This window comes from Rhipicephalus sanguineus, chromosome 7, assembly GCF_013339695.2.
Source record: "Rhipicephalus sanguineus isolate Rsan-2018 chromosome 7, BIME_Rsan_1.4, whole genome shotgun sequence".
Classification (NCBI taxonomy): Eukaryota; Metazoa; Arthropoda; class Arachnida; order Ixodida; family Ixodidae; genus Rhipicephalus; species Rhipicephalus sanguineus.
Genome location: NC_051182.1, coordinates 126,196,012 through 126,209,835, shown reverse-complemented (window position 1 = coordinate 126,209,835; position 13,824 = coordinate 126,196,012). Strand labels below are relative to the sequence as shown.

General features: G+C 43.6%; 1 protein-coding gene across 1 annotated transcript in view; it reads right to left on the bottom strand.

Annotated features, from left to right (window-relative positions):
- LOC119398985 (DNA-dependent protein kinase catalytic subunit) overlaps positions 1-13,824 on the bottom strand; it is a 223,364-nt gene that overhangs the window by 161,553 nt on the left and 47,987 nt on the right. Inside the window, 9 exon segments of the mRNA XM_049417869.1 lie at positions 392-461; positions 984-1,114; positions 1,252-1,354; positions 3,662-3,756; positions 3,825-3,952; positions 5,213-5,311; positions 6,076-6,183; positions 7,957-8,025; positions 8,725-8,864. Coding sequence (XP_049273826.1) covers positions 392-461; positions 984-1,114; positions 1,252-1,354; positions 3,662-3,756; positions 3,825-3,952; positions 5,213-5,311; positions 6,076-6,183; positions 7,957-8,025; positions 8,725-8,864 — 943 coding nt within the window.

The window sequence follows — 13,824 nt, the reverse complement described above, 5'->3', positions numbered from 1 at the left end:
AAAATGCTGAAGCCGCTGAGTCACTGTGGCAGGCGTTTGGGTAATTTGATTTGCGCCCCTCGGCACTCTGAAAAAAAAAAAAGGGAGTGTATTACGGGCATCTTTTTGCAACACAACATTAACTGTTCTGTCACATGTCCTTTCCTTGTGTTATCGCCATGCGCCCAGCGCTTCCTGGTCATAAACGGCCCCTGCTATATTTGTGTGGCACGGCATTCTTGATAGTAAACTAGCGAGCGCACCGTTTTGGAGAAAGGGAATGCAAGCATGCCAAAAGATTAATGTTGTGCGGCAGAAAGACACCCCAAGAGCGGCCTTTTTTTCTTAGAGTGTAGAACAAAAATAAAGCGATAAAAATTTAGGAAGGAAGAGCAGTTAAATAGTGGGATACCTTTCGAGAAAAAATGAGTTTCCATTGGTCTTGAGCAGGTGGGCCATGTAGCTTTTGTGGGTTGGAGCTCCTGCACATTGGTAACAGGAGATCACAAACTGGTTCCCTTGTCATTCAAGGACCCCTTGCCTAGGCCCCATTAGGAAGCGTTTAGGGTGTGCTGATAGAGAGTGCTCTCTAGTGGGCGTTTAGTTCAAAGAAACTGAACTGCCCTGCCACCATGCCTCCAGAGGGAAGAGCCACTGACAGCAGAGTTGCTCGTTCCCTATGCTTCGACTAGTGTCCTCGACTGGTGTCACAGTTTCTCCGAATTGCAGAGACAGAGCTCTATGCAATTCAGAAAAACAGCAACTGGGCACAATAAAAACAGTGCCATACAATTAAGCATCACGCAGTGGGGTAAACAAGGCATTCTGAAATGACAATTAAGTCATCAGCTACTCATAGCAAAGAAAACACAAGACACAAAATTTTTGTGGCAGTGATTCTTCAAAGCCCATGTAGTCCGCAGTGCTGAAGCTTGTTTCACAAGCGTGCTAAAACCGTACAGATAAACCGTATACCCGGCGCGATCTTACGGACAACGTATCACCTGGAAGCTTTGGAACGAGAGCCCAGACCAGCTCCATGGACTTGTGTCGGCAGTCTGACTGCGGGCAGCTCGTCTGAAAGAGCAGCCACTCCACGGCCATGGACAGTGTGACTGACCTCTTTTCGATGTCACTGCATCATGAAGCACGAAAATACACAAGTGCACGATCGGGCCGCATCGAAAGTCAACGAGCAAGGAGCAACTAAATGTGAGCAACTCTGTCAAGCAAACAAAGACATGTTGCTTTAAGAGAAAGCTGCAAACTCACAATGGCCACCGCCGCTTGCTCTTCGTGTTGCTCAGCAGGCTGCTTTTGGAGCTGATGATCCGCAGCAGCTTGTCCAGCGCTCGGCAACAAAGTTGTCTTGTGCCTGACAAAGACCAAAGCAGCTGCGTCTGTACCAGCTTTCACATCTTCATGTCTGTACAACTTACGTCCAATCAAGTTTGTACCAATCAAGTCTTTACCAATTTCACATCCAGTCCTGTATGTCATGTCCAATCTTGTCCAACTCATGTCCAACTTTGACATCCTCATCCAATGACGCAATGATTGTGGTGCAGTGATTTAGCTGCATGTTAAGACACCTGAATGATTTGCATTCGACGATGTCCCCTCCTTGACGTTTCCTAACTTTGGATGTGCAATCGTTTCACATGTTTTTTGTGATGTGTACAACAAGCGAGTCAAACTTGAATAAGCATTTGTTCTCAATCCCAAAAACAAGGACTACCCTAAAAACAGAGAGTCTGTCTAAACTTACACGATCTAACATGGCAGGTCATCAATGTGCACAGGACCACTTGAATGACATAAGCAACTCCTCCCTCTAACTTTAAGGAGAACCTTAATTAAATTAAACTGATGGATAAATTTCAGTTAATCGATGTGCAGGGTTTAAAATCACAGTGTAACATTTAGAACAGCGAGGAATGTCACAGCGGAGGGATTTGTTATGACAAATAAACTGTAGCTTGCCTGGCTGTGTACTACACTTCCAGCGTATCTAAATTTTCGGAGGGCATAATATTACAGCACGACGGTTAACAGAACCCTAGTACATGAAATAGAAGGATAACTTATGTGTCAGCGTGCCTTACATTTTCCTTTACAGAAGTGAGTTTCAATCACTTAATATAGTAGCTGTGTAAAAGTGTCGTAGGTAGCATACAGATATTTTATTCTAGTGCTCTATACATATATGCAATGAAGCAGCATAAAAGCAACATAAATGCAACATAAATGAAGCTGTATGTGCATGAATGTGTGTGATTAAGCATCATTATCATCGTCGTCATACCATTTATTTATTTATTTATTTAACAATACTGTAGGCCTTTGTACAGGCCCATACAGGAAGTGGTTAGAATATGTACACTTGAGCATGGGAATAGTAAAACTGTATGAACGAGAAAGTTGGATAACAAAGCAAAAATAAAACGAAGCTTAGCAAGTAACCATTCTAGCAATCAACATAAGAAACATTGCTGCATTTGTCATACCATTTCATTTATTTCTTTATTCGCTCCCCACTCTGGTCACATGACCTGTGTGATGTCTACTACTAGTGCTGCTGCTGCTACTACTACCACTACTACTACTACCAATACTGCTACTACTACTACTGCTACTAACACTACTACCAATACTGCTACTACTACTACTACTACTACCAATACTGCTGCTACTACTACTACTACCAATACAGCTACTACTACCACCAATACAGCTACTATTACTACCACCACCAATACTGCTACTACTACTACCAATACTACAACTACTACTACTACCAATACTGCTACTACTACTACTACTAATACTGTTACTACTACTACTTCCAATACTACTACTACTACTACCAATACTGCTACTGCTACTGCTACCACCACCAATATTGCTGCTACTACTACTACTACCAATACAGCTACTACTACCACCAATACAGCTACTATTACTACCACCACCAATACTGCTACTACTACTACCAATACTACAACTACTACTACTACCAATACTGCTACTACTACTACTACTAATACTGTTACTACTACTACTTCCAATACTACTACTACTACTACCAATACTGCTACTACTACTACTACTACTACTACTACTACTACTACTACTACTACTACTACTACTACTACTACTACTACTTACTACTACTACTAATACTAATACTGCTACTACTCTATGTACAACCAATACTGCTGCTGCTGCTACTACTACTACTACTACTACTACTACTACTACTACTACTACTACTACTACTACTACTACTACTACCACCAATACTACTACTACTACTACTACTACTACCACTACTACTACCACCAATACAGCTACTACTTCTACTACTATTACTACTACGACGACGACGATGGCACAGGGTGGACTAAGACAGCTTCATTGTAATAAGAAAGCATTTCCACAAAATGAAATTAGTCACGAGTTTGCACTCTTTTCATTAGCAACATATACCCCACTAACTTTGACAGCTATGCAACAAACTGGCACAACACTGCACTTTGCTAAGCTCGGTAGCAGAATGTCATTGCTATGGGACGTGGGTAAAATTTGGAATAACTAAGAGCAATAACAGGCTATGGAATGTAGTTTTACTACGTCCAGACTGAAGTGAAAGCACTGCACAAATGCACGATATAGAACTCACCAACAGTTTTTTCATCGGCATGAGCAAGTTTCAAACTGTCGACGAAGTAAGCCAGGGTCTCCAAGATGAACACATCCACCAAAGACTCCTCCTCCCTGGAACAGGTGAATTTTTTTAAATGGATGAAGACGCAATGCTGTTTCTTCAGAAGCAGCTCACTCACCTGACCAGCGAGTAAATGTTGTTGAACACGAGGGCTGCTCCTAGGCGCTTCGATGCGCTGGGGTGGCGGCAGTAGCTGCACAGACGCCTCAGCACTGACTGCACGTTGGTCGGACTCTTCTCCAGCTCCTGAAAGAGCGATGTCATGCCGCTGATACATGTCATACGAATTCTGAATTCGTAGCTTCCGATAGTGCAAATTAAATGAAAACACAAAAGGAGAACACTGGACGAGTGTGACTTGCAACAAAGTTTAACCCTGTAATGCCCAAAAGGCGTTCTGCCTTCAGAAAAATTGTGAAAAAACACTCACCATATTTACTCTTCTTGTAGAGTTCATTTTAAGAAAAAAAAGGGGTGAAATGTTATTTCGATCATAACTTAATTACTCTTAATTAAAATTAATTAATTAATTTGAATAAATGAATAACTCAGTGTAACTTCATTATAACATGCTAAATATGCAATAATGGCTTTTCCATGAAGCTTTGACGGGCTTATTACCTCTTTTTAGGCATTATTTTTAATGTATCATATATGATACACTGGGTTTTACAGGGTTAATAAGTGTGGCAACACCGAATATACCAGGTGTCTATTTATAAATATCTTACGACAGTCAGGCTCCTGTCGTTTGTGTTAACGAATTCTACGTCGAGGTAGAAGTAATTTGCCACAAAGTGACACTGAAGTAACTAATGAACAAAACCTTGTTAGTTAGCTTTCTATTTACTTGAGCGCAATTGACGGCACACCAATTTATTAGAAACTAGTGAGGCTTGATTCTGGGCAGGCCACGAAACTATCATCACAGTCAAAATTCACTAGGTACAGCTTTGTATCCTTGTAAATTGGGAAAGCTTTATCATACTGAGAATGACAGTGGTTATGGACGGATTAATATAGAGACCATTTGAAGTTCTGTAGGAACACACACTGAAATGGAACAGTAAAGGTTTTGTTACTCTATGAAGCTTAGTCATCATGTAGAATTTTTGTGTAAGGTAGTAAAGACAAAATACTGTGAACAATTTTTCGCAGTGACAATTGCAGCAAACTTTTTGAAATGTGCTCAATTTTCTATTTTATCGATCAAGTGCATAAACAAATTAACTGTTGACATACGAAACAACAGAATGTTTTACCCAGCCACTTCCCTTACAGTACATTGATGCCAGACCAAAAATGTTCATTACCTCAGCCAGCTGACTTTCACTTGCCTGTTCAAATGCAACCAACATCCTACCACGAACATTCTTCTATGTAATCGAACATTCAGTGTGCAATCACAGCATATCGCGTTGCTCCGTATTCCAACTAATGTGCCGTGGCTCACGGCACTCAGCCTGCAAGAACTTGTAGAGTGCCACGTATGACAAGATATCTCACTTTTGAAGAAGACTGCTTGATGCTCCATGCCACGAATTCCTTCAGGCACTGCGCGGCAAAGTCACGCACCGTTGTCTCCTGCGACTGTGTGACCGTGTCCTGCATAGAGTGCATCGGTGTAAAACGTAGGCATGGGCCAATATTCGATCGCTACAAATATTCGAATGAATATTGCAGTATTCAAATTCGCTGCAACACGAATTTAAATTATATTCAATATTTCGAAGTATTCGAAATGAACGAATAGGCGTACATTTGACCACATGTAACTCCCCTGAAAAGGTGGTTTCACTGCAGCGTGAAGGTGCTATGCCGTGAAACCACCTATCCAAGAGAAATCCACACTGCCGTGAAGCCACACTTCAAGGTTAAACATACACATTACCTTCACTTCAATTAATTATTTTTTAAAGTTGAGAAGCGTGTTATACGGGCTCATATGTGCCAAGTATAGTAAAGCTTAAAACATAACATATTTCACCACTTATAACGTGTACCCTGCTGCTATTCGAATGTTGCTGCTATTCAAGGTTACCTTCGCTCAGTTCGAACCAAAAAAGTGAGATTCTTGCAAGCCTAGTTCCAATTCTTAAAAATATTGCGCAAGTTAGTAGGGTCATGACAAAAATGCCCATTTTTCTTTGTATTATGTGACAGGTACTATCCAAACTATTCGATTTGTAATTATTCAACCAAATCACTATTTGCTTCAAATTCACTTTGAACCTCAAATTTACTATTCGCCCATCCCTACCACAAAACATAATCTATATATAATTTGGATATCTTTCTGCTTTACCAAGCTACTTACTGTTTCATCAACACCATCAGCTCAAAACCAAAGCCCAGCAGGTCACACTCACCCAGAGGCATTCAACGATGGCTGCACTTTCTTGACTACCTCGAGTCGACTTGCTGCTAAACCAGTGCATCAGCTGCAATGTCAGGGGCTTGAACAGATTCTGAGTAACCTGAAAAAAGACGAAAAAGAAAGTTAAAGAAAAAAAATTGGTGCACCTACGCACTAGAGGTGCGAAGAATGAGCAAACAGTGGAGCTGGTAGTGTTGCCCTCCTCCTTTCCCTTCTTCCCGCCCTCACTTCCCTCTCTCACTTCTTGCTATACTATACAAGATTATGCTATGCTTTACCCTCTCCTCTCGTCCCCTCTCTCACATCTCTTTCCCACTCCCTTGCTAACTATACTATACAAGGCTATGCAATGCTTTACCCTTTCCCCTCCTCCTATCACTCCTCCTCACCCTCACTTCCCGTGCCCACCTTACTCAATATACAAGGCTATGTTATGCTTCACCCTCTCCCTTCCTCCTCACAATCACATCACTCATCCTCCCCTTCCTTTCCAATCTCGTTGCTATACTATACTACACAAGGCTATGCTATACTTCACCCTCTCCCCTCGTCCTCACAATCACATCACTCATCCTCCCCTTCCTTTCCAATCTCGTTGCTATACTATACTACACAAGGCTATGCTATACTTCACCCTCTCCCCTCGTCGTCACAATCACATCACTCATCCTCCCCTTCCTTTCCAATCTCGTTGCTATACTATACTACACAAGGCTATGCTATACTTCACCCTCTCCCCTCGTCCTCACAATCACATCACTCATCCTCACCTTCCTTTCCAATCTCGTTGCTATACTATACTATACAAGGCTATGCTATGCTTTACCCTCTCCCCTCCTCCTCACAATCACATCACTCATCCTCACCCTCCTTTCCAATCTCGTTGCTATACTATACTACACAAGGCTATGCTATACTTCACCCTCTCCCCTCCTCCTCACAATCACATCACTCATCCTCACCCTCCTTTCCAATCCCGTTGCTATACTATACTATACAAGGCTATGCTATACTTCACCCTCTCCCCTCCTCCTCACAATCACATCACTCATTCTCACCTTCCTTTCCAATCCCGTTGCTATACTATACTATACAAGGCTATGCTATACTTCACCCTCTCCCCTCCTCCTCACAATCACATCACTCATTCTCACCTTCCTTTCCAATCCCGTTGCTATACTATACTACACAAGGCTATGCTATACTTCACCCTCTCCCCTCCTCCTCACAATCACATCACTCATCCTCACCCTCCTTTCCAATCCCGTTGCTATACTATACTATACAAGGCTATGCTATACTTCACCCTCTCCCCTCCTTTTCCTCTCCCAGCAGCAACACATTCATATGGTTCCCATAAATGCTTGCAATCCAATCGGCAGTGGGGCTTGCCCAATTACTGTGGCGCATACTGGCCAAGTTTTTGCAAACACTGTGCAGTGCAACGAAAAGCTTAAACAGTTCTGCTGGTTAAAAGAAGATAAACAAGATCAAGCCAATCAGCAGTGTTTCTTCAACAGATTAGTGAATATATTAAGTGCTGGAGAGGATAAAAATAACAGATGATGACAAAGAAGAACAAAACAGAACATGATGCATTACTTTGTATATGTGTATGCCGTTTTCCAATGTGCTAAAAAATCTCAATGCTGACTTAACTTAAATTTGGTAGAGCCATTTCCAGTTGTACCCGTTCCTATTTTGCTAGACCTTTCTAGAACAAAGGCCGGAAAGCCACTGAGTGCTTTGAACTAGATCACAGCACTGAATAATCAATACAAATTCGAGCGCTGAATTTCAACCATCCCAATGCACCATGATTCAACACGAAATGTATGTAAGTTCACTGATATAATGACCAAAACTAACTCACCTGATCGGTGTCACAGGATAAGTGAAGCAGCTCGGGAAACAGGTGCTTATAGAGGTGAACCATTGGACACTGCAGTGTGAGAAGTCTATTCAGCCCGCCTCTCAGTTTGCAAGTATTCAAAACTTGTGACTGCTCACATGGCCATGACCATGCGACCTGCTTATCACGAGCGCAATTGCAGAAAGCGTGTTAAAGCTCTCATTCAGACTGACGGAATGCGTCAGAGTAAAAGGGCATGTGAGCGAGCTAGTTGCGGATTTGTCATTTTTGGACAGCACAACATGAAAGATACAAGAGGGGATACAAAAGGGGACACTTGAAATGCCTCGTGAGAAGCAGAATATGGCAATCTGGTGATGCCAACAACACATGAGAGGCAAAAAATCTAAACACGTGGTAAACATTATCATCGCTGTCATCATCATCAGCATATAGAGTCATACAGGTATAGATAAAGACATACAAAAGACAAGAGTACATAGATAAGACTGATAAGAACTCATAAGAGCTGAGAAAGGCCGATAAGCTTGATATACCTAACAATGGTATAACACGTGAAACGAAGAAAACGATCGCAATCGAAATGAAGTCGACGCGTAAAGGCCTTCGCCGTCAAACTCGCCCTAGCAATTGACACGCAACACCAAGAAGCTTTTTCTTTTTGTTGACCTGTAAAGACAAATGTTTATCAGGACACCTTACGACCAAGCAAAAAGCCTTAAAGGTCCTTCAACCTTAAGAAAGGTTGAAGCATACTAAGTTGCACACCTTGGCTCTTCTCTCTGTGTTCTGAACACCCGTGCCCACCGCGTAGAGTACCAAGGCGTGGAGCAGCTCGCAGGCGGCAACCTTGGTCTGGCGGTTGCCAGCAAAGCGGGCCAGCTCGACCACACGTGGCAGGAAGCCATCTTCGAGTGAAATAGAAAGACAAGTGTGGCAGAGTGTAAAAGCTGTTTAAGCACACTTTCGTGTGTGGCTAGCGGAGGGACAGATGACAGCCAAAACCTCGACGAAAGGTTTTAATTCGGCATGGGCAAACGTTTGGGCACTTTGAATATTTTAACGAGTGTTACAGTATCCGAATTCACTTCGACACAAACCTAAACTTCCCCAAATTTCTTAGCATACAAAACGAACAAATATAGATGTATGTTTCACCGCACATAGAACCCCTGAAAAGGTGATTTCATTGCAGCATGGGGCTGCTACATAGTGAAACCACCTATACAGGGGAAATTCGCATTGCCGCGAAGCCACACTTCAACGTTAAATGTATGTTTCATCTGCACCTTGATTAATCTTTTTTTTCATTTTAAAGGGGTTTTATAAGGGCTTATTGGCCTGGTGTGCGACCGATGGCGGCGCTGCAAACGGCGCCTGTATGACGTCAGAGCGGGGATTCGCGCGCTTTCGTCTGCTACGTACACTCTAAGCCGCAAAGGTGCGAAATGGGAGTAAGTGCTGCATTTTGTCCCCGCAACAGGTAGTTAGTCCCCAGAGGGATTGACTGCAAGACGACGGTGCCGTGTGCAAAGCGAGGGAGGAACTGTTAGACCACAGGGAGCAACGTTTACTCCCATGGAACTTTCCGGCGCAGTGGCGGCCTCGAACGAATGGTCAGCATGCGCGTATTCAAAGAGTTCGCTAAAGAAATCAGGTGTTAGCAGTTTATTTAAGTGTAAACGGTCTTGTCAGCTACGGCAACTGCGGCAGAAGTAAAGTAATATCGTTCATATGGGATAATAATAAACAAATGTGAAAAAGCTCCCACACACAAAAAAAATGTGCTCGCGCCCAAGCTGTATCAATGCCTCAGTCAGGCGCATGGTCGCGCCTTTAGCCCTCACCCCTTTGGTTTTCTGTAAGAAAACTATGAAAAGTGTGAATAAAAAAAAAAATGCGCGGCGTGGTGTTCTCGTCGTATGCGCGGCAAGCTAGGACTCGGCGGTTTTGCGGTATGTTGTGGATGTGTTCTCGTTTCGTGGTTGCGATTGCTGTCACTTGTGGTGCACTGAGTCATCTTCGCGCTGTGGTAAACGTGATCCGCTACTGGAATGAAGTGCTACGCTATCGATATGCTACGCGCCGACTGGGGCATCGCCTGAGAGGTGAGTGTAAACAAGGCTGCCATCACTCCGCATGATTTTACCTGTGTGCAGTTGGTATGTAACGGTCACCGCTTGTTTAACATTCACGTTCTGCGCGAACAAAACATGCATGATTGATGAGCTCGCGCTATACAGCGTCGCGAGTGCGCCCCGCCTGCTATAGAATTACAAGCATGATGGTTGGGCCATCGAAACATGATAACCTCGGTGAAGGCTCAACATTAGCTGCAGCAAGTACAGCTATTCAAAAATAGTTTTGTTTTCAATGCTGCCCAAATAAACGTTGTTTATCAGAACTTTTCGCGACTTTTTAAAATAAAATTCACGTAAACTCCGCACAATACCTTCTATTGCAAGGTAAACAAGTCATTTGGGAAGATTGGCTTAGCACCGCTAACACAGGCAGTCGGCGACGGCATCGGTGATTTCGTTCGTTTGTAGCGATGCTAGGAATCATTTAAGTTTTCTATCTCTCAAATAAAGAGCAAGCTTTATTGATAAATAAGTGGGCCCACTAGCGTGTTGCTGTGAAAGCGTGAAACGTTAAACTCAAGGACGGGTTTTTTGAACTTCATAACACATTCTAAACTGTCCCATTGCACTATGACAGGTTCTGTGAAAGAGCAGTTTTCATCTAATTTTTATGCATGCAGCATTTCTAACAGACGCCTTGTGACATAACTGCAAGTGCACGAATAGTGCTGCCGGAAATATTAATGCTTCTGCAATTACTTTTTCAGGAAATCGATGAATGAGAGCGTTGCGCCTCCTGAGAAACGTCTTCAACATCGTGCAGCTACGAACACGCTCTCAGCAGCTGTCGATGGTGCTGTTGCACTTCCTGACGTCGGCTGGACAGCATCCATTCGGATAAAACATTGCACTTTTCATTGTCTCGCCTATAATGCAGGGAAGCCATCCTATCTTCTGTATTCAACAAAGTTGTTCAATTTATGTGTACGCACGATGCTGCAGAATTGACACGAGTCGTTGAATAAACTTGGTTGTATCTTTAGACGTTTTCGTTTTTTTGTCATTAAAAAGACATTTTCGCTAAACAATATAACCAACTGTGTTATCTACAGTGAGAAGCGAGCAAGCTTGGCACAGCGACGGGAGCATATATGAGAACGTTTATATATACATACATTCATCAAGCACCCAAATTCGCTCGATACACGCGCAAAGAAAAAAAAAACCAACGCATTTTACATTTTCATGAACGTCATCACCGAATGGTTGCTTACGAAACACTGAAGGTTGAAGTCTAATATAAGGTATCTTGCTACTTTGACTAACATGGCAGAACGTGCAGCTACCAGACGGTACCTCTACATATATAGCACCGGTAATAGTCAATCAGCTACGTACTGGCGTGTGGTATAGTGGTTAGCGTACGCGACTGCTGATTCAATGGTCACGAGTTCGAATCCTGTGTGTTTGTTGTGAATTTTCTGTAGTTCACTTCTGAATTTATTTCTGTGTATTAATTGTATATGTCGTCAAATGCATGTATCAACCTTCCAATTCTTGGTAATTCAACCAGAAACTGTAATAAATTGATTTTTTTTATCGAGAAGGAGCAACTGTTACTCCCATCAGGGGTAACAGTTCGTCCCTCCGCAGCTACCATGCAAAAAGAGGAATAAATCAGTTACACCCTAAAAGAGGTAACTTTTACACCCCGACATTTTGTCCCTCAAAACAACTGAGGACTAACATTTCGTCCCCTGACAGTTACTCCCTAAAGGACGAATCGTTCATCCTTTAGGGAGTAATGGTTGTGGCAGTGCAGTTACCCCCCAAAAGGACGAACCACAAACCCCTTTTCGTCCTTTGCGGCTTAGAGTGTAGGCCTAGCGCCGTGTTGAAACCACCGTTGTGGTAAATCTCAACAAAAAAGCAGTTCAATTGGTTATCTTGCTTATGGTGGCTACTGACGCTGTTCAAACAACCGTGGGTCTGCTTTTAATGTTCACTTAGAACCACAGCTCTTTGTTAGAACTGCATGCGGCCGCGTGTCTCCGCGGCGAGTGCTGCGCAATGGTGAATACTGCTCTGCGCCTCAGTGTACTTCGTCCGCTCGTGAAAAAGGCTTTCACAACTATCCTAAGAACCCGAAGCTGAAGTGGATAGTCAAGCTCAGAATGGAAAAGTGACCCACGCCTTCATCGACCGTGTGCAGCAAGCACTTCGCGGACAGTGACTTCTGCTACCATACGCGTCACTCTTAGGTAAGCTTGTGACCGTGTTTAAGCGCCTCGCCAATACTTAGGCTGTTTATTGCACGCAGGCTATAAGCATAGGCGACTTACACCAGGTGCGGCGCCGTCCCACAACCTGCCGCGAAGGCCCCTAGACAAGGAGCCGACGATGCGGCCTCCGAATCGCCTTGCGAGCTCAGCTGAGCGGCGCAGGATATCTGAGACTACGGCTGCATTTCGATGGTGTACATAAGTATTTTACTTATGAAGGCAAGCGCGCGCCTAGCGGACTGCTTATCATAAATTCAGAAGCGAAACCTGTTGCCGCTGTTTAGTGCACATTCTCTAAAAGTTTTCACCTGAGGCAGTACAGACACTTTTTTAAAAGGGGAGCTCTTTAAGCTCTTCGTTAGGCTGTGTGGCACGAAACTCGACATAGCTTCCCTTTGCCACGTTAATCTCTGTGGCCCTGTGCGTGGTATAATCAGCGATTAACTATTTGTTATATTCCAATACCCATGCGACAGCCCTGTGCGGTGTTAATTATGAACTACGACGTCATATCGTTCCCACTGAACCAATATTACGGGACAAACTGCGATCATGGGCATCGGCAGGGGGGTGTGCAACAACGCGACACTTGCGCACTTGTTTGCAGGACGAGAGCTGCGACGGTGATGCGATCTCCGTTGACGGCCTCGACCGCGCATTCAACAACGTGGTGTGTCGTACACTGCCTCGCCCTCGATGAGGCACCGCAACCTTTCACAAGCTTTCTCTACATACTTGTAGATGCTGGAGAACGGCACACTTACTGAAATATCGAAAGAAACACCCAAACTAATGAGTATCATAAGGCGGAAACAAAATAACGAGCAAGAACACTCACACATAGTTTCACTTTCTTACCAGCAATGCGGTCGGTGGCATCGACGCACTCGTCAGCCATTCAGGGGATTTCTTGGCCCTGTCGATTGGGCCGCAACTAAAACAAGTTCGAGATTACACTCGTAAAAGTTTGTTGCAGGCGTTAGTTGACCATCGCGAGGCTGTTCGTTCGACAAAGTTCCCGCCTGAAGCAGACGATCCGCATACAGGAGCAGCGGCTGCTGCAGCGCGGTTGAGAGCGGAGTGGCGGAGTCCCCGCTCTGACGTCACATGCGAGAGGGCGCCACTCCAAGATCTCGAGGCCAATACGAACTAGGTACAGCAAATTTTGAAACGTAATGTATTTTACTTGCACATTAGAACTATTCAAATCCTGCTACTATTCAAAGTCGCTTCGAACCAAAAACGTGAAATTCGCGTTTCAGTTCCAATTCTTAAAAATATTGTGAAAGCTGGCTGGCTCATGACCTAAATGATCATATGTCTTTATGATATGTGACATATGCTATTTGAACTATTCCATTCGAAATTATTCAACCAAATCATTATATGCTTCGGATTCGCTTTGAACCTCAAATTTACTATTTGCCCACTCGCAGTTTCAACCCTTTGCACTTTGTTGTCGAGTCCCTCCCGACAACACAACATGGCTGCAGCTGTCCGTGGTC